This window comes from Arabidopsis lyrata (assembly GCF_000004255.2).
Source record: "Arabidopsis lyrata subsp. lyrata unplaced genomic scaffold ARALYscaffold_5, whole genome shotgun sequence".
Taxonomy (NCBI): domain Eukaryota; kingdom Viridiplantae; phylum Streptophyta; class Magnoliopsida; order Brassicales; family Brassicaceae; genus Arabidopsis; species Arabidopsis lyrata.
Window position 1 is genome coordinate 20,306,189 of NW_003302551.1, and position 19,901 is coordinate 20,326,089.

The window sequence follows — 19,901 nt, forward strand, 5'->3', positions numbered from 1 at the left end:
TTATATGCATAATTGGAGATGCTCTTGTATGCCCCCCAAATTTGCATAGTCCATGTTACTTCACTTAAGATAGTTTTATTTCGAACTTTTTCTTTATAAAAACTAATTGCCGTAAGTAGTAACTACCGAGTAGTATAAGATGGTAATGTAAAACTTAGTAGCCACGTCGAAAGAGACAAACAAGTGATGTATGTATACTCTACTCTCATAATAAGTCACAAGTCACAAAGAGACAATCACCCATTCTTGTATCATATCCTTTTCAGATGCAAAAAAAAACCTCACACATTAAAACCCGTGAATAAACAAACGAAGTAAAGGAATTGACGTTGTACTCACCTCACATTCTCTCCTAGTTTAAACAAATTATGATTGTTATATGTTTGGAAAGATACATGCAACACATGTAAAGAAGATTTTGTGATTGAGCCGAATGATCGTTATATGATTTTCTATAATACGTATAGCAATGAACACGATTATGAATTCGATTTAGAGTTATGACACAACCTTAATACCTTATACACATAATCCATTCAGGCTAGAGACCATAATAAGTTAACTTAATCTCCTCTTCATAGTCAGTACTCGAACTTCATCGTTACGTTTAAAACAATTATGGCCACACCAACTATAAACCTCTGTTTGTTTTCTAGTATATTAGCCACAATAAGGATATGTCTCTATTTGCTACTGCTTCAGCATTTTCGAAAGACACTGTTACCGCTATATCTTCCAATCAATTGATACCACTAAGTGATAAAATCATTGCAGAGCTATAAGATCATCAAACATTCAGACAAAAAGTTTGAATATTTCTTCTTCTTTTCTCCATTATTTTTATCCGCTTATAAATACTCATATTTTCTCCACTTACATCCTCATCAAACCATTTAGCCTCTCCACACTCACAAAGGGCTCACAAGTCACAAGTAATTCTCTTTCTCTCTCTCAAACACAAACACACACACATTTATAAACAATTCCACCATTTTGCTTTCAAATGTTAGTTGTTCACTATGTCTCATTTACATAAAACTCTCTTTTTCTTTCACCCAAAAGTTGTTCAACAAAACTCATTGATTATCTCTCATTCTCAATAAACAAAACTTTTCAACAATTACTAACCTTTCACATGCACCCATTTACCAAACTACGAAAAAAGATACAACCTTTTTTTTTTTTTTTTTTTTTTTTTAAGATACAACCTTTTATATTGCCCTATTTAACTAACTTAAGTAACTAATCCGATACTCAAACTTTTTCCCTAATCTAACTCTCTCTCATTCTTCTTTTTCAGATACAAAACCATGAAGAACATACTCGCTTGCATAGTTACCATCATAACCCTCTCAAACCTCATAACCACTTCTCAAGGACGAAGGGTATTACAGTCATTTGAAACATTCGAGTACACAGCAATTACTTGCAGATCACATAGTGCCTCCATAACAGAGTATGGTGGTGTCGGAGACGGCAAGACGCTAAACACAAAGGCCTTCCAGAGCGCCGTAGATCATCTCAGCCAATACTCATCTGACGGTGGAGCTCAGCTCTTTGTACCCGCCGGGAAATGGCTCACCGGTAGTTTCAACCTCACAAGCCATTTCACTCTGTTTCTTCACAAAGACGCAATTCTTCTCGCTGCTCAAGACTTAAACGAATACCCAATTCTAAAGGCTTTGCCTTCTTACGGACGAGGACGTGACGCCGCCGGTGGAAGATTCGCTAGTCTCTTCTTCGGAACTAATCTCTCCGACGTAATTATCACCGGTAAAGTTTCATTCTTCTTTTTCTTTTTAATAATTCGAAAAATTTGAAAGAAAAAACCGGAGCCGTTGGATGTTATTTGCAGGGAACAACGGTACAATCGACGGTCAAGGATCGTTTTGGTGGCAAAAATTCCACGGTGGCAAGCTAAAATACACTCGCCCGTACCTGATTGAGTTAATGTTCTCAGATACAATTCAGATATCAAATCTAACGTTCCTTGATTCTCCATCGTGGAACATCCACCCAGTGTATAGTAGGTAAAGTTATATCCTGTGTCACACTCTCATCTAATACCATGCACCCTCACCATAACCACCGTACGATTTAATTTATTAATTAAAATATCCAACGTGGCAGCAATATCATCGTGAAAGGCGTTACGATCATCGCTCCGGTGAAATCTCCGAACACCGACGGAATCAATCCAGGTTCGTCGCCGCCAAATTCTCGGAATCAATTCGAATTACTCCAAATTCTCCTACTTTGTTTCTCTAATTTTGATTTTGAGTTCAGATTCTTGCACGAACACGAGGATCGAAGACTGTTACATAATCTCCGGGGACGATTGCATCGCCGTGAAAAGCGGATGGGACGAATACGGAATCTCATTCGGAATGCCGACGAAGCACCTCGTGATCCGTAGATTAACCTGTATCTCACCTTACAGCGCCGCGATCGCTCTCGGAAGCGAAATGTCCGGCGGAATCGAAGACGTGAGAGCGGAAGATATCACCGCATACCAAACAGAATCCGGCGTACGGATAAAAACCGCCGTGGGAAGAGGAGCTTTCGTGAAGAACATATACGTTAAAGGAATGAATCTACACACGATGAAATGGGTTTTTTGGATGACCGGAAATTACAAAGCTCATGCTGATTCTCATTATGATCCTCACGCTCTACCGGAGATAACCGGGATTAATTACAGAGATATTGTAGCTGAGAATGTTTCTATGGCGGGAAGGTTAGAGGGAATCTCTGGAGATCCGTTTACTGGGATTTGTATTTCGAATGCAACGATTTCTATGGCGGCTAAACATAAGAAAGCGATTTGGATGTGTAGTGATGTTGAAGGTGTTACGAGTGGTGTTGATCCTAAGCCTTGTGATTTGCTTGATGGACAAGAATCGGAGACGAAGAAGAAGATGATTGACGGTGGATGTGATTTTCCGACTGATGTGTTGGAGATTGATAATGTTGAGCTTAAGACTTGTAGTTATCAAATGAGTTAGCAATCTTGTAATCTAAAACATAATTTCAAATTTACTAATTTCTCTGCAGAGATTATCTGTGAGAACAAGTATATGTGTTGTATCCATAGAAAGTGAACAAATCAAAGTGAGATTGGGAGACGAAACAGAGAAGCTGAGACAAGACTGGACTCAATGGTTACTTGTTCACAAAGAAACAGAATCAACACAAGAAGTTGGAAGACCGCTTATTAGCAGCAACATAATCATTGTAATTTCTAACCTTCGACTGCCCCTTATGTCTTGACCTAGCAGAAGTTGGATACGGTGTAACACCTTGTGAGCTTCTGCTGCAAGAAGTAGTATTGTCAACACGTTGTGGGCTTCTGCTTTGGATTCAACTCCATTTCGTGTTCAACTACATGCGGATTCTGCTTGCTACCCAAAGACTGAAATTGGAACACACTTTATGTTTCAATGCATCTTTTACAACAAATTCAAATACACCCAATGGTGTTTAGTAACACAGAAACGTAAATAACTACCTTTTCTTGATATGGCTGCCACGATCTATCTTTCCATTCCATACAAGGTCGAAGTTGTCAGTAGTCTAGAACCTTGTTCTCGTTGTCTCGCCCCAAACTCACATAATATTTTCTCCCCAAAGAAATATTCCAAAAGATCAGTATCTATTATGAGCTCTGCATCACTAAAATCCTTCTAACAACACAAGCAAAAAAAAAAAAGAGAGTGAAACAACTGGTTTGATGAAGTCTTCAGCAATACAAAGTTAAACTACAAAAGTTGTAGACACTAAATTTTTTATATTATACCTTGTATGCGATGTTCTTGGAAAGGCAGTCAAGTCCCTTATAGAGCCCATATCCAGAGGAAGCACAAGTCTCGTGGATGCACCTGTTAAAAGCCACCAACGATTTACATCATCTTCCTGTTTCTAGATGTTACGGTTTAGTTTTTTTTTTTCTTTGTTTAAGCTTACCAGACTTGTTGATGGAGAGAGTGCAGCTCAAGTTTGTCAGTTATATCATCGGTGTTCATCGCGTTTGGAAGAGCTTGGTTGTTAGCAAAGACGAGAAGCACTGCATCTCTCAACTCACCCTGCAACAGTTCAAAGGAAGCATATATAAGAATGTCAAATCAAAATTGATATGTTTTGAGTTGTATGTACCTTTTTCATCATTAAGTGAAGCTCGTCTTTAGCTTCCACAATACTGTCACCGTCATTGCAGTCCACCACAAAGATCAGCCCGTGTGTGTGGTGGAAGTAGTGCCTCTGGATGAGCAAACAAAAAAAAAACACACAGTTATAGTGGAATAGCTGGAATTAGCTTGTTAATTCTAGATAGATGCATTACAAAGGAATGTAATGACAATACCTTGTCTTCACCCCAGACATCCCACACGCTAAAGTTAATGTTCTTGTATTCCACAGTCTCCACATTGCAATCTAGCAACAAACAAAGAAAAGAAAGAATTGTCAACCTTTGAACAAGTAGAAAAAGACCAACCTACGAAAATATTTATTCAAGTTTGAAACTAAAAATTTATTTCATAATTATATCAACAAATCCATTCCAACCAAAATCTAAGAATTCTATCCAAACTATTTAGATGAATGCAGAAAAAATTGGTGTCAATTTCCCATCCAAGAAAGCGTTTAAGAACTCACCAAGGGTTGCAGTCGTAGTGATCATGATCTCTCCATGCTTAAGCTTGTCCATGATCATTGTCTTACCAGTAGCATCAAGACCGGCCATCAGGATACGTATCTCTTCCTTTCCAAAGAGCCTACTGAACAGCTTTTCAAAGGACAGCTCCATGATCTCTAATTCCTTCACCTCATTAGAAGCTGAACCTGTTTTATTTAATTCCTCCATCTCATCAGAAACTGAACTTCCTTTCTCCCATTCCTCGTCCCATTTCTCGATCGCAAGATCAACAGAAGAAACAGAACCTTCTTTCTCCCGTACCTCCTCCAATGCCTCCTTATCAACAGAAGCTTCTTTCTCCCACTCCTCCTCCAATGCCTTAAACTCGATTGCACGTTTTTTCTTTAACTCCTGTATCATGGATAACCTATACCACATGTCCTTGGCCTTTTCGAGAGTGGGGTTAGCTTTTAAAAGCTTATTTAAATCAGCCAGAGCCATGCTAATCTTTCCAAGAGCTTCATAAGCTTGAGCTCTTCTTAAAAGTGGTCGAGAATCATCAGGCTTAATGTGAAGCGCCTTGGAACACTGACTGGCTATCATCTTATAGTTGATAGGTTCAATGTGCATCAAACAATACGAAAGTCTGTCATGAAACATAGCTCTGTATCTGTGGCCCTTGGTGAGGCAATGAAGCCCCTTTTCGTAGATCTTGATAGCACCAGCCCAATCTTTGTTTTTGAACAGCGTATCTCCTTCGGCCATGAGCTTGCTAGCACGATCTTCTATGGATACGTTACCTTCACTCTTCTTCTTCAAGTCATTATCCTTGTTGCTCGTCATATCAATATTTGTTTTGAGAAACCTCAAAATTGGAAGAATGCTGGCTGTGGAAATTGTAAAGAAACCCTTAAAAAAAAACAATCATCGAGATATTGGGCCTTCTATGGATTCTAATACGATCAATTGGGCCTCCTATGGCCTCCTATAGGGTTTTGTTGTTCACTTGTTCAGTACTTACTTAAAGAGATGACAATACTGAGAGAAAATGAGTAAAATTAAAAATATGCTCAATCGAGAAGAAGATAATATAAGGTCATGAGTTCAATTTATTTGTTTCTAAATAGTTGTAAAATGGATTTAATGTACATATATGGTATTTAGAGGCATGGTCTAAAGATAAAGAAAAAATGAGATTTAATTATTATATATGTGGTTCATGAGTTAACTCCTTTATCATTGAATCAAATAAACCTTCACGAATGGTTTGACGTCCTTTAAAGGTTATACTAGACAAGTTGTCAATTTTCCTTGAGAGTTCATCTACCCTTTGATCCAGTTTCTCGACTTCTTCTTTGCATTCCACAATAGATTCCTCAAACAATTCTTGAACAAGATCATCACCTTCTTGAATTGTAAGATACATCTTCTTCATTTTGGCAGCAACAGATTCTAACTCTTTAAGTACCATTGTTCCATCAGAGGATAGAATATCTCTTGTTTTGACGTTTACGATAGTCTGCAAATCCAAGAAATCTTTTTTCCACAATGATTGCTTCGAGACATGTATAGGCAAAATATCTTTGTCGGAATTCGACAAAACTATCACAAACACACTGCAGATATAAGCCGTAAGAACATTAGCCGCATAAAACGCCTTCATAAAAACTTTTGCTACTTTGATACAATTCTTGACTTTATGAAAGTTTAATGATTTAACATATCTCCCAAGAACTTTGCGGCATTTAGAGATTTCCGCGGTAATATTTTCCCTCCAACTATCAAGTGTGGAACAAATCTCAGTGCATTGATCCTCAGATTTCATTTCTAATTTATGCCTAAGGAGCTTTAAGCATAAAATGCCATGGTTCATGCTTAAGAGCAAGGAGCTAAAAGCGTTAAAAAGATCCAGAAATTTTACATTTATTTTCATGTAAACTTCACACCAAGATCCATGATCCGGATCAGTCATATCATGAAGCTTGAGATCAGTGATCATGATGTTTATATCATTATGTGTATCATAAAGTAATTCCATAGCAATAATCATCCAAGGTAAGGTGAGAATCTCATCTTTGTTTTGAGGTATGAGTTTCTTCAATCTCTCGGTTAATGATGACTCAAAGTTGTTCAATATTGGAGATGATAAATTTGAGCTATTTGGAAACAACATCCTGAAATATTTCTTTGGCTTGAAGAAACATTGCGGCGTAGTCCCTTTTTTTGAGCTCATCTTCCAAAAGATTCTGTGAAATAAAAAACCAAAAATAGTCATCAGAATTTCGATTTGTTTAATAAACTGTGGTGTGTATATGAACATTGATGTCGAAGAAAATTCGAAAGGAAAATCACAATTCAATAATGAACGAGAACTATATACACCTTCCTAAGTTTTTAGAAATCACAACAAAATGTATGGATGTAGGTAGACGAGAAATGTACCACAAATTTTAGGTATTATTAAGATAGTAAATCGTAATAAATATTACTATCCCGTGATGTGTTGATATAAATTAGGGAAGTTATATTTATAGTAATCCTTCTTCTGCCTTTGTTATTTTATCATTAATTACGGATGGATTTATTCATTATATGGATAGTTTGGGTCAAAATCATTAATTGAAAATTTGAAAAAGAAAAAAATTATAGCAAAAAATAGATATAATATTTTTATGAAATAAAAAAAGATAATAAAATTTTTGATTTAAGAAAAGATAATTCAAAGTAACATTTTTTAAAGAGTTCTAGCGATATGATATACTTTCTTTTTAAAACAAGGATAAAGTTTCTTTTTATTCGACAAATGGTATAAATTTTCCTACCAAAAAAAACAAATGGTATAAATTTAAGTTAACACAACATCTATAAGAAAAGAAGTAAATCATAATCAACAAATTAAGAGAGTATCTTTATATATCTGCGATTTACAAATGACAATCTTTCTATCTAGTAAAACAAAAATCAGAGAAAAAGCTAATCAAATCTTTCTGATTAGATTTTGACATGTTTTAAAAATTTATAATTTGTAATTAACTAAAATAAGAACAATTTAAAATTTGGCATGTACACATGATCAATCCAAATATATCTCAAGTCCAAAGTGATATTTAAATTTGTATCAAAGTTCTAGTTTACTATTGTAAATTTTGATTAAAAATAAATTAAAAAAATAAGCAATTTACGAGCAAAACATATGCAAAATTAAAACTTCATCCTTATTTTTATATAAATATCGATAGTTAGATAGTTTCAATCTGAATTTTGTTTATTGAAACATGTAATTTGTAACATAGATATAGACTAATAGACACAATCTATTTGAGTATAATCATAAAACCAATTTTAAGCTCGGAGCAACGGTGAATGAGGGGACATCAACTTTGGTGACCTAACATGTTCATCATACATCATCGAAGAGAAACTCAGTTTGAGATTCTTTTGAAAACTCTTACGTTTCTTGTTCTCCCTTTTGTTGTTGCAAATGCAGTTACAATTCTTGTTCTTGGAGGCTTTGTCTCCAAGTACAAAGTCTTTGATTCTCTCAAGTCCAATTTGGAGTGTGTCTTCGTCCATATTAGCAAAGCAAACTCGGAACCAACCTGGCTCAGAGCAGTGAAACGACGAGCCAGGAGAGATATTAATCTTGACCTTATTGATAATCACTCGCCAAAGCGCTATTTCGGACTCAAATGTCTGATCCTTAAGCATCTGCCTTAAATCCATCAAGACGTATAAACCTGCGTTGCTTCTCAAGCAAGAAATCCCCATCTCTTCAAGCCCTTCCGTGAACATATGGTGTCTCTTTGCTACTCTCTTTGAAACCTCAACAAGAATGTTATCGACAAACCTTTGATCAGACAACATAGCAGCTACAAAACTTTGTATCTGCGACGAGACCAATCCAAAACTCGACATCTTCCTTGCGCAGGACACAACAACATCGTTGTAAGAGTAAACCACTCCAACCCGGAAACCGGGGAGACCCATGTCCTTTGAAAGACTGTAAACGATATGGATCAGATCACGGTTAACATGAACCATCTCTAGGATGATCTCTGCAACACTGATGAATTTCGGTTCTGCAAAAACCGTTGCTGCGTAGATTTCGTCGCATACTAAATGAATTTGCTTGTCGTTGATGAAGCTGACAAGGCTTTCAAGAGTTTCTCGATCAAGAGATGTTCCAAGAGGGTTTGATGGGTTTGCGATGATCAGGCCTTTGATCTTGATACCGGTTTCTTGGGCCTTAAGATACGTTGATTCTAGGGCTTGTTTTGTAACCTGGAAATTGTTTGAGCTGTTACATTCCACAGGGATTATTCTAATTCCAGTTCTCCACCTTAAGTCTCTGTCGAATCTGAAATGTTTAATAAACCCATGAATTAGTACTGAAGAGCAAGTCATGCAAGTGTTAATTAATGGTGTGACTTTTGTGAAGAGTCAATGGACAATGTGATGAAAGTTGTAACTTGTGTGGACGGGGTTGCTTACCAAAATATTGAATCAATCAAATGAGGTATATTTTGAAAACCCTTATCAAAAGAGACTTTTGTTTTTGACCAGGCAAAAAGTTATACAGTAACAAAATCACTAATTCTATTTTTGTAACATCAAAATCACTAATTTATTTGTCTTTTTAACTATCAATTAAAACAATATTTATATGAATACTAGTAAAATATGTGTGTGTGTGTGTGTAAATGCGTACGCTGCATAATATGGAGTAGGGACGAGAAAAGCATCGCCGGGATCAGCAAGACAGAACATGAGCGTCTCATTTGCTCCGGTGGCTCCTCCGCTCATCACCACCCTCTCCACCTCAAAACTCACCCGTCCGCCTCTCGCTCTCTCCATAAACGCCGCAATCGCCTATTTTATTTTTCCGTCCCCGAACAAAACATTATTTAGAAACAAATTATTAGTTCTAGTAATCTACACATCTCAAATTTCGAATATTAGAATAAATTCAATTCATAATCTTCCATAAATGTAAGTTAAAACAAGATTACGTAAATGAGCTATATTATATATATTAAACTTACCACTTCTCTTGTTTTATAAACTTAATATATAGTTAATCATAAAAATACTTGATACTGTAACATATAAGTATATACCTTATATAATAAATGATCATATATAATATTAATACAAAGTTATAAGAAATGAGAAAAATACCTGTCTAAATTGTTTGAGACCGTGATAGTCTTGAAAAACAGCAATGTCGGAGAAAGAGTCAATTCCCTCCGCCGTGCAAATAGATGCTTGTGGATTTTTCCTTATCCATTCTTTGATCAAATCTGAACAAAGCTGAAAGCAAACCATAATAAATAAAATTAAACAGAAAACTTATTAGAAGAAGACAAAAAAAAAGTAACGAGCTCATTAGGATGTAATTAAGAAGACGAACTTGATTTTCGGCAAGACCCATTTGAATAACACCATGTGGATTATGAGTTGGATGATAAGGATTATTGTCGTAAGCTTTCCAACCATCAAAGTACGGCGAAGCTTCTCCGTGTTTGTCACTAGAGGCTAATTTGGATAGTAGCTGAGACATTTATCCGATAGAATAAATTGAACAATGTGTGTGATTTTTTTTTATGGGTCAGCTTGCTTTGTGATATAAATGAATGGGAGCATTTGAGGATTATTTATAACGGGTTCCTGAGAGCGAGCGTTTGAAAGAAACTTGTTTCCGTTATGAGGAAACTTAACTGAAATTTTCTGATTTCTATAAAAGTAGTAGTATTAATTTTCGTGGGGACAAAATATGCTTCCATAAAGTCAAACCTACAGCCAAAATCTCTTTTTTAAGTGTTGCTATCACCTACAGCCAAACTGTCTTTTTTTTTTTTTTTTTTTTTTATATCTATGCCAATATATAACATGTTTTTCTTAAAGGAGAACTGTTATATAACCAAAAACAAGTATTATTAATATTTATATTTATTTATAATCAATAAATGAAAACACAATTAATTTTATAACTGAAAAATCTAGTTTTGATAAATAAATATTTTTAATGATGATGAATAACTTTGTGCACGAGTAGCATTTGTAGATTTTTTTCAGACATTAGGACAACGAACGTTACAAACATATACCCATGCATAAGGTACATTTGAAAATTTAAGAACTTTTAGATACGATCCTATGAAAAACATTGTGAGACAAAGTATACTTGTATTTATGGTTCTTTAAAAAATGTTTTGGAGTACACCAGACTATTTTTTTGTTAAAATTACAGCCGACTTGGTATCACGGTAATAACTAATTATAACATTATGTAGACTTTGTGTTTAAATTATTTTTAGTTAAACAATTAGATCAAGCAAGCAAAAAAAAAAAAAAAAAAAATTAGATCAAGCAAGAGGTTCTAGAGACAAAAGAAAATAAACAAATTAAAAGTCGAGAGTGTTTTAAAGATTCAACGTAGTAACAAATTAACAAGTTCAAGTCTTACGAACTCTATTATTAGACCCACGTTGATATAAGATTCGGGGGGAAATGTTTACCTTGACTTGGTGTTTTACCTTTTTCAAATCATATTAAGTTTTAAAATTACTTGCGTTGTCGACCGAAACGTGATCATGGTCTAATCACGTGCAATTAAAATTTGAAATTTTATTTTTCTCCATTTTAAATTAGTTTAAGAGGAATAAAATGATGTAGAAAGATTATACTTCGGTATTAGGTTGGTCGTTGGTGTTTAACCCTAAGACTTCGTCAAGGTCATTCATTATGTTTATAGTAACCCACAAAATGAAAATGTGAAACCAAATTTGAAAGTATTAACACATGGCAGCAGCCCACTAAGGAATGGAGATCAAATCTTTATGGGCGGCTTTCTAGATTTATTGCATTTAATTTGTAGTAAAACTTCTATCTAGATTAACCTTTGCCTTCGATTGAATTGGTCGGAGATCAAAAAGTCTAAACCTAGACGGACACAGGACACATCGTATTTAAGTTTAGTGATTACTCGTTTTCTTAGAGTGTATTTGTAGGGAAAAAGAATACGTACACGTACGTGTAACAAAATGCCTTTTGTATACAGGGACTGTAGTGTGATATTGGCTGTCCCCTATAGAATATTGTTAGTTTTTTTTTTTACGCCAACATTTTTTAAAATCTTTTGTTTGAGTCTTAAACAAATTCTGATTTCTTCTTTCGTAAATACATGTGATGCTTTTGGCTTTATATTGTGACTAACATATATATACATATGAACAACGATCGGAAGTCGGAAGCAAAGCATAAACATAATGGTTCAGCTTCCAAAGGTTGTAAGTTTAAGTAAATAAATGTGATGTTTCTTTGCCAAATCGGTCGTAAGTTGTAGATTGTAACATAAAATCATTTCTTATTTGACGCATGATACAAAACCTCAATGGCGCTTAAAAATCTGACGGTTAATTATAACAAAACCTCAAGAGGTGAAAGAGAATCTGTGTTCTAAATTTCCATATCCACATTGCATAAGATTCGAGAAGAATATTTTTTTATAGAATTTTTTAGTTCAACGTACGTAAAAAATACAACTGTTTAAATATTCCTCTCTACCATGGAATAGATTTTTGTCTCTTATAATTACCAAAAAAAGATTTTTGTGTCGTGTAGTAATATCTTTTTTTTTTTTTTTTGGTTTAACGTGTACGTAGTAATATTCTTGGGGGAATAGTTCTATTTTACATTCTTGAAAAAATTATCATAATATTTATTTGGGCTCAAGAATATATTACTATTATTTTGTTCCTCAAACATAATAAAATGTACGAATGTACTACGTAGTAAGTCGGAGTATATAATACGGAAAAAAGGTTGTAATCAATTATTGCCAAGAGGGTGTACATTAATAAACCGTGATTTATACACTAATGAAATTTTAGTGCTAAGATCTAACGGTCGTGACCCCTAGGCTCTTAGGGGAGTTATAATGATTAGTCAACAATTTATCAAATAGCTTAAGATTAATAGTATTGTTATTTTAATTAATATATATATATATATATATATATATATATATATATATGGGCAAATATATTTAAAAACAAGATTAAAACAAAACTAGTCAACTTGTTGAGCAAATGGCAGCTTTGACTTCCGCTTCTCAGTTGTCTGAAAAAAAGAGACGCGAGTCAAATTCGCTACTAGTCAGGTCCAATGAACGAGTAAATAACCATTCAATTCAAGGCACGTGTCTGTCCCAATCTCATGGAGCTCAAATACACAAGGCCCATAAGTAAATGGGCTTATTTAAGCTAATGCATTGAGAATTGTAGAATGCTACAATGGAATTTTTCTTACGGTTAATAAAGTTTAGCAATAACCAAACATAAATAGCGATTGTGTAATTGTATAAAAGGAATGCAGAATCAAGAAATGATTAGAAACATTATACTAATCATTAGGTTACTGAATCTGAACCAACATTATCCCAAGCTAAAGACATCGAAAGGTGAAGCTTTCTCGGTCGGAGAAGCAACAGAGTAACCTTGCATAAACTTCCTCAGCTTCACTAACTCATCAGAACCCGAGAGACGCTCCATTAGAATCTCCATTGTGATCTGATTTGGTTCACAGGACTGTTCGACCATCTCATCCATCAGTTTAAGCAATGTTTCCGCTTGGTTCTTCTCTTTAAGACACTTAAACAAGGCATTGTAAGTTTCAACATTAGGTCTCACCATCTTCATCTTCATTTCCTCTTTCAGAGACAGCGCTTGTCCGAAATTCCCCAGCTTAGAAAAGGCGTTTATAAGAATGTTGTATATCACAGTGTTGGGATTGACCTTTGAGCGCAAACCCATGTCCTTAAAGAGCTTCAATGCTTCGCCTAATTCCCCGACTGAGCAATAAGCTTCAATTACCGCTCCATATGTCGCAACAGTCGGGTCTAACTCGTCTTCTCTCATCTGTTCCATCATTCTCTCAACACTCTCGAAGTCCTTGTGTTTACCGAAAAACGAAATCAGAGTGTTGTAAGTGATGGAATCGGGTTTCATCCCTTCTTTCTCCATATCGGTTAGCATCTCGTAGACTTTCTCTGCATTGTTCTTATCACAAAACAACCCAATAAGCATGTTGTAAGCCAATAAGTCAAGAGAAAACCCTCCCTCTCTCAGTTTCTCCACCACTCTAATGGCATCATGATCCCGTCTAACTTGGCACAATCCAGAGATCAAAGCATAATAGATCTTTGCATCAGGAGAACAACCAGCTTCCAACATTTTGTCAAACCAATGCATAGCCTTTTCTATGTTACTGAGGCTGCAACAAGCATGAATCAATGTCATATAAGTAACCACATTCCCTTTCACGCCTTCCTTTTCCATATCCATAAAGAAAAGAACCGCCATGTTCAATCCATGGTGCCTGCACATCCCACCGACAATTGTATTAACAGTAACCACATCAGGTTTAATCCCATCCTCTTTCATCCGAGAAACAACTTCTTTAGCAGTCTCTAGCTTTCCAGCTCGGCAATACCCATCAATCAAGCAATTGTAAGTAACTGTATTGGGCACACATCTCTCTTCCATTTTCATCCTTACCAATAACTCCTCTGCTTCTTTCAACCTCCCCACCTTGCAGAGCCCGTCGATGAGAGTATTAAAATGAATCGAATCAGCTTTGATAACATTCCCATCATCAGTTCTCTTTCCACACATTTGTTCAAAAACTTGGAGAGCTTCATCGACCCTCCTTGATTTGCACAAAGTGTTGATAAGAATCCCTAAAGTCACAACATCAGGCCGAATTTTCATCTCATCCATCTTCAAGACTAAAGCATTCATTCTACCAATGTTCATATTCCTTCCTAAGCATGACAAAAGCGCATTGAAGGGAGGAGCTTCAAGAGGGGCTTTGTTCTTCATCAAGTCACTCAAAATATCCCAAGCTGCATTGGTGCGAGCATTTTTGCATAGACTTGATATAAACCGAGTCAACCAAACAGAGTTTGGGGAGACACCATGAGAGCTAAATCTTGAAATCAACCCAATAATCTTTTCTTCTGTCAAAAGCCTTCCCTTCCAAACCTCGTGGAGCACAATATCCGCAGTGATTCTGTTAGGAGGAAAAACAGACTCTTTCTGAAGCATTTCGTCGAGCACCTTGAAGGCATCATCCACAAGTCCATTTCTTAGCAAGACGTCGATCACAACATTACGAACTTGCGAGTTTTTCATATTCGAATCGAGTCGTTCGTATACAAGAACCGACTGATTCGCCATACCCATACGCCCAAACCATCGGATCAGAAGCTTAGTGGCAACGACAGTAAGCGGAATGTTCTTCTCTTTGGCGATCTCGTAGAGACGGAGAAGTTTATCTCGCGAGTCAGGTTCACTACCGGCGAATTCAATAACCGACTGAAGTGCCAAGGAGAGAGATTCTTCACGGCGTTTCAGAGACTGAGATTTCGAATCAAGGTACTCGAAGAAAGAGATTGCCAGAGAGTACGATCCCAGCCGCCGCGTGATTTGCGAGAATACTAGAGGAGAATGAGAAGAAGAAGATACGAGTAGCGAACTTAGCGATTCACTCGACGCCCAATCATGTTGCGGGATTTTTTGAAGATTTTTCAAAAACTTGACTACTACAAATTCCTGGCTCTCCGATTTGATTTCTGGCCGTGGGTCAACTTCATCAGAAAAACAGCGGATTAATCGGAACTGGTTGAGCAGAATATAAGAGTGCCGGCGCCGGGAAATCGATAGCACGATACTCATCGTCAAGGTTTGAAACAGACGGCCACCGGGAATAAGTGAGAGAAGACGAACTCTGTTCGGCGGATTCAACGAATAAGAAGTTGGGCCCATTTGAAATAATGGGCTTCCACACTTATTTTGGCCCAAACAAAAAACCTTTACAATATTACAAAACGAGGACGAAATTTTATTTTCATCAAAACATTATCCTCATTGTTTTATTAATCAAGCCACCACCCTCAACTCATGAAATAGCTCCTATGGATTACACTAAGTTTACCCGCAAAAAACTATCCTATTAAAGGATTTTTATTTCTTGAACCAGATCTGCCTGCCTACTCAAAATGAAGAGCTAAGCGAATTGGTACAGCTTTGTCACTGAGAAGATGATGAATCTGAAGGCTCCATCTTTTCAGCTGATGCTGCTGCAGCAGAAGCAGCTTTATCTAAGCCCAGATTCTGTAACTCGCTTAAGAATCCGTCGAGGTCGCTTGAGGCGATCTTGTAAGGGCTGTGAGAAGGACCTGGAAACAAGTGTTTAGATACTTCTTCCTTATACTCTAAGAGGGCTTTGTTGATCACTTCTCCTACTTGAGCGTACTGTTTGCAAAACTTTGGAGTAACCTGAAAATGAAAAAGTATAGGGATGCAGCACAGCGGAAACTATGAGATAATGAATCATAAATACAGGAAGAAGCATGATGATATATGATTGGTCCAGGATTTGACCTTAGCATGATGTGGATGCTGCATCATTCCCAGAAGATCATGGTAAACTAAAACCTGCATCCACAAGAAATATGGGACATACTTGAACAGAATAGTAGTAGATAACTCACTCTTTTTGTGCTGATCTTACTCTTTAATCATGCAAAAAGGCCAATAATTGAGAATATGGTTTATTCAATCAGAGCATATATAAGCACATGAAACCGAAAAAAGCCAGTGTAAAGAGTGTCAAAACGAACCTGACCACTGCAGAAAGGGCCAGCTCCTATGCCAATGGTTGGAATATTAAGAGCAGAGGTTGCAGCAGCAGCCACAGGAGGCGGAACACATTCTAAAACAACCGAAAAACATCCAGCTTCTTGCAAAGCCATTGCAGTTTCCACAACCTAATCCCACCAAATAAGAGAGAAAACAATTTCATCACACACCAAAAAAATAACCTCATAGGATTAGTAGATTACATACACATGCATGAACCCTTATAGCCAGACCTTAACAGCACTAGCAATGTTTTTGCCCTGTGGCCTAAAACCACCAAGAACACTGATAGCCTGAGGAGTCAACCCAACATGTCCCATAACAGCAATTCCTGCTTCCACAATGGATTTTGCAGCAGTGATCCTTGAAGGTGATCCTCCTTCAAGTTTAATAGCATCCATTCCTCCTTCTTTCAACACTCTTACTGCAGTATCAACCGCCTGAACATCATTGAAACTAAATCTTAATCAACCAAATCGATGCTTTGCTCGAACAACAGCAAATTTGATGGTCATATCAAATGGATCATTCGGGTTGTGAATTGGAAACAAAGCATCCAACTTTCGAGATTATTCACCTGATTGGTGCTAGATTCATAAGTACCAAATGGCAAATCGCCAACGAGAAGTGGTCTTTTGGCTCCACGAGCGACGGCGCGACAGTGAACAAGCATCTCGTCTAAGGAGATAGGAAGAGTGGTGTCATAGCCATGAACAACCATGGCAGCTGAATCTCCGACGAGACAAACATCAATTCCGGCTGTATCGATGTGAACGGCAGACGGATAATCATAGGCGGTGACCATAGTTATCGGCTCACCTTTCCGATGCTTCTGTCTCAATTGCGTCAAAGTCACTCTCTGATTCGGGTTTTGCGATTTCGGTCCTCCGTAAACCGTGTTCTCCGGTACGTTGCTCATAAACCGGACGGTGGTGATGGCCCTCGAAGCACGAGAGCAACTCCTGACGAGCGAAGCAGCCATTGTTGTTGCTGATGAAAGCGATTTTGGAATTCGAACCTGAAATTAATTTTAAATTTAAAGACTTTTCTTCTGCTTTTGGATTCTCTAAAAAGAAAAATTGAATAAAAACGATGTTGGCGACTCACGCGCTGGTGACTCCGATTCCAAAGTTGACTGCTTTCGTACTCTCTTTATCTACTACTCCATCGAAATCGTCTGGTTCAGTTCCGGGTTTTATCAATTTCTATCGTCGCCGGAGATTTTGTCGTGTAATCACTTCCATGGCTGGAGCAGAATCCGTCTCCGTCGAGATAGCTGGGGAATCGAGGCCGGAGCATGTCACAGGAAAGTGGTTTTCGGTGCCGGAGCTCCGATTGCGTGACCACCGGTTCATAGTTCCTCTTGATTATTCCTTCAATTCCAAAACTTCTCCTAAGATCACCGTCTTCGCTCGAGAAATCGTTGCGGGTAACTTAAAATTTGGAGCTTTTTGGTTCAGAAGTCTTTCTGTGATTACGAAGCTAAATATTTGTGTCTTTGTTTTTGTAGTAGGGAAAGAGGAACAAGCAATGCCGTATTTATTGTATTTACAAGGTGGTCCAGGATTTGAAGGTCCAAGGCCTAGTGAAGCTAGTGGATGGATTCAAAGAGCTTGTGAGGAGTTTCGCGTTATCCTACTTGATCAAGTATGATACTTTATATAGTTTTATGCTCTTCTCTGGACAGTGTTTTTTAGTCTTTGTGTTGCTATAATTTTGTTGGTATTCCAGAGAGGAACAGGCTTGTCAACTCCTTTAACATCTTCCTCTATGCTTCAATTCAAATCAGCCAAGGATTTAGCTGATTATTTGGTTCACTTTCGAGCTGATAATATAGTTAAGGATGCTGAGTTTATTAGAGTTCGTCTTGTTCCTAATGCTGATCCGTGGACAATTTTGGGTCAGGTAGTTTGTCTCTGTATTGTCCAGTTACTCTGCATCAGTTCTTGTCATTTGATTACTTGTTCATCATTTTGTTTCAATTGTTGTCTCTGTAGAGTTTTGGTGGCTTTTGCGCACTTACTTATTTGAGCTTTGCGCCAGAAGGACTTAAACAAGTGCTAATAACTGGAGGAATCCCACCAATTGGCAAAACATGTACAGCAGATGATGTGTATGAAGCCGGTTTTGAACAAGTTGCTCGCCAAAACGAGAAATACTACCAGAGATTCCCTGAAGACATTGAGATTGTTCGCGAAATCGTAAAGTACTTGGTTGAATCTGAAGGTGGCGGGGTGAGGGATTACAACATTTACAAAATCCACAGACCAGTTAGTATAGTTTAGTATAGTTCCTTACCTTTCTCTGTTATTTGTATTTAGGTACCTCTTCCATCAGGAGGCATTCTCACTCCTAAGGGTCTTCAAACTCTTGGTCTTTCTGGTTTAGGATCAAGTACTGGTTTTGAGCGCCTGCATTATATGTAAGAGTTTAGCTTGGTTAATAATGTTTATCAATCACCTCACATGTCGTGTGTTAAGTCTTGCCTTCTTAATTGATCACAGGTTGGAGAGAGTATGGGATCCTATTTTAGTTCCTGGAGCTCCAAAGCGTATTAGTCAGTTCTTCTTAAACGCTGTAAGAGACCCACAAAAATTTGTTGTTTTCGAGTATCTGTTCAAAGATGGATCAATAGTCTGAGACATTTTATCGTTGCTGCAGTTTGAGAGTTGGCATTCTTTTGATACAAATCCACTATATGCTCTTCTCCACGAGGCCATATACTGTGAGGTATAGTCTCTTCAAATTCCTCATCTTCTTTTCCATTTCATACAATTGCTTCTTCTTGTTATCGTTTATGTTTAATTGGAAACTTTTTCAGGGTGCTTCATCAGGATGGTCTGCTCATAGATTACGGGATAAATATGAGTACAAATTCGACGTACTGAAGGCAGTCAAAGAAAGTCAGCCTGTACTCTTCACAGGAGAGGTACAGGTTTCGAGTATTTCTAATTGTATGGTTAATAGCTCATAGCTTGGATGACTGGTTCACATTGCTAAACTAAAATAGAATTGGGATTTGTATAGATGATATTTCCATGGATGTTTGATGAGATTCATGCCTTGAAGCCATTTAAAGCTGCCGCCGATCTTTTGGCCAAGAAAGAGGATTGGCCTCCATTATATGATGTTCCTAGATTACAGAATAACAAGGTCTGTCTCAGAATCTTCATCGTTCTTTCGTATGGATCAAACAATGTACTCTGTTTTCACATGATTTCCTTTCGGTAGGTGCCTGTTGCTGCAGCGGTATACTACGAAGATATGTATGTAAACTTCAAGCTAGTGACAGAAACAGCTTCTCAGATTTCGGGTATCAGGCTTTGGGTAACGAATGAGTTTATGCATTCGGGTCTTCGTGATGCTGGAAGACAAATTATTGATCATTTGTTGGGAATGATTAATGGGAAAAAGCCTCTCTTTTGAGTTTTGATTCCTTGTACTAGTCGAAGCTTTGTGACTTGTGGTTTTCTTCTTTGTACCTTCTTTGAGAATTAAGTGAGTAAAAAGAAAGAGAATGAATAAAGAAAAGTCTTTCAAGTTTTGAGTTTCCTTTCCATTTAGTG

General features: G+C 37.1%; 7 protein-coding genes across 10 annotated transcripts; 2 read left to right on the forward strand and 5 right to left on the reverse strand.

The window, feature by feature from the left end:
* Positions 1-575: 575 nt before the first annotated feature.
* Positions 576-3,130, forward strand: LOC9312686 (probable polygalacturonase). Of its 3 annotated transcripts, none has more exons than XM_021024482.1 (5): positions 576-1,005; positions 1,301-1,773; positions 1,856-2,030; positions 2,131-2,201; positions 2,287-3,130. In XM_021024482.1, exons 2-5 carry the CDS (start codon positions 1,311-1,313, stop codon positions 3,003-3,005), a joined length of 1,428 nt encoding a protein of 475 aa, XP_020880141.1. In that variant the 5' UTR covers positions 576-1,005; positions 1,301-1,310; the 3' UTR covers positions 3,006-3,130. The 3 variants fall into 3 exon arrangements, with proteins under 3 accessions (XP_020880141.1, XP_002876618.1, XP_020880140.1); XM_002876572.2 differs by having other exon boundaries at positions 576-932; XM_021024481.1 differs by lacking the exon at positions 576-1,005 and having other exon boundaries at positions 1,214-1,773; positions 2,287-3,076.
* A 92-nt stretch (positions 3,131-3,222) lies between these two features.
* Positions 3,223-5,604, reverse strand: LOC9312687. 2 transcript variants are annotated; one of them, XM_021024483.1, is made up of 7 exons: positions 4,654-5,604; positions 4,361-4,431; positions 4,153-4,257; positions 3,964-4,082; positions 3,797-3,878; positions 3,509-3,680; positions 3,223-3,412 (listed from the first exon to the last, which is right to left on the reverse strand). In XM_021024483.1, the coding sequence occupies exons 1-6, from the start codon at positions 5,474-5,476 to the stop codon at positions 3,534-3,536; spliced, it is 1,347 nt and encodes a 448-aa protein (XP_020880142.1). In that variant the 5' UTR covers positions 5,477-5,604; the 3' UTR covers positions 3,223-3,412; positions 3,509-3,533. The 2 variants fall into 2 exon arrangements, with proteins under 2 accessions (XP_020880142.1, XP_002878384.1); XM_002878338.2 differs by having other exon boundaries at positions 3,509-3,683.
* A 100-nt stretch (positions 5,605-5,704) lies between these two features.
* On the reverse strand, positions 5,705-7,026 carry LOC9314453 (protein BPS1, chloroplastic). The gene has a single exon (XM_002878339.2). The coding sequence runs from the start codon at positions 6,951-6,953 to the stop codon at positions 5,838-5,840; it is 1,116 nt and encodes a 371-aa protein (XP_002878385.2). The 5' UTR covers positions 6,954-7,026; the 3' UTR covers positions 5,705-5,837.
* Positions 7,027-7,827: 801 nt separating this feature from the next.
* On the reverse strand, positions 7,828-10,488 carry LOC9314454 (1-aminocyclopropane-1-carboxylate synthase-like protein 1). Its single transcript, XM_002878340.2, has 4 exons — positions 10,044-10,488; positions 9,812-9,943; positions 9,342-9,502; positions 7,828-8,990 (listed from the first exon to the last, which is right to left on the reverse strand). Exons 1-4 carry the CDS (start codon positions 10,191-10,193, stop codon positions 7,976-7,978), a joined length of 1,458 nt encoding a protein of 485 aa, XP_002878386.1. The 5' UTR covers positions 10,194-10,488; the 3' UTR covers positions 7,828-7,975.
* A 2,387-nt stretch (positions 10,489-12,875) lies between these two features.
* LOC9314455 (pentatricopeptide repeat-containing protein At5g28460) lies at positions 12,876-15,536 on the reverse strand. The gene has a single exon (XM_002878341.2). The coding sequence runs from the start codon at positions 15,457-15,459 to the stop codon at positions 13,069-13,071; it is 2,391 nt and encodes a 796-aa protein (XP_002878387.2). The 5' UTR covers positions 15,460-15,536; the 3' UTR covers positions 12,876-13,068.
* Positions 15,515-17,344, reverse strand: LOC9314456 (3-methyl-2-oxobutanoate hydroxymethyltransferase 2, mitochondrial). The gene is made up of 5 exons (XM_002878342.2): positions 16,913-17,344; positions 16,569-16,775; positions 16,317-16,463; positions 16,078-16,131; positions 15,515-15,972 (listed from the first exon to the last, which is right to left on the reverse strand). The coding sequence occupies exons 1-5, from the start codon at positions 17,315-17,317 to the stop codon at positions 15,724-15,726; spliced, it is 1,062 nt and encodes a 353-aa protein (XP_002878388.1). The 5' UTR covers positions 17,318-17,344; the 3' UTR covers positions 15,515-15,723.
* LOC9314457 (proline iminopeptidase) lies at positions 17,331-19,878 on the forward strand. Its single transcript, XM_021024355.1, has 10 exons — positions 17,331-17,764; positions 17,846-17,982; positions 18,067-18,240; positions 18,333-18,569; positions 18,657-18,757; positions 18,840-18,912; positions 18,997-19,065; positions 19,157-19,264; positions 19,363-19,488; positions 19,567-19,878. The coding sequence occupies exons 1-10, from the start codon at positions 17,428-17,430 to the stop codon at positions 19,759-19,761; spliced, it is 1,557 nt and encodes a 518-aa protein (XP_020880014.1). The 5' UTR covers positions 17,331-17,427; the 3' UTR covers positions 19,762-19,878.
* Positions 19,879-19,901: the final 23 nt, after the last annotated feature.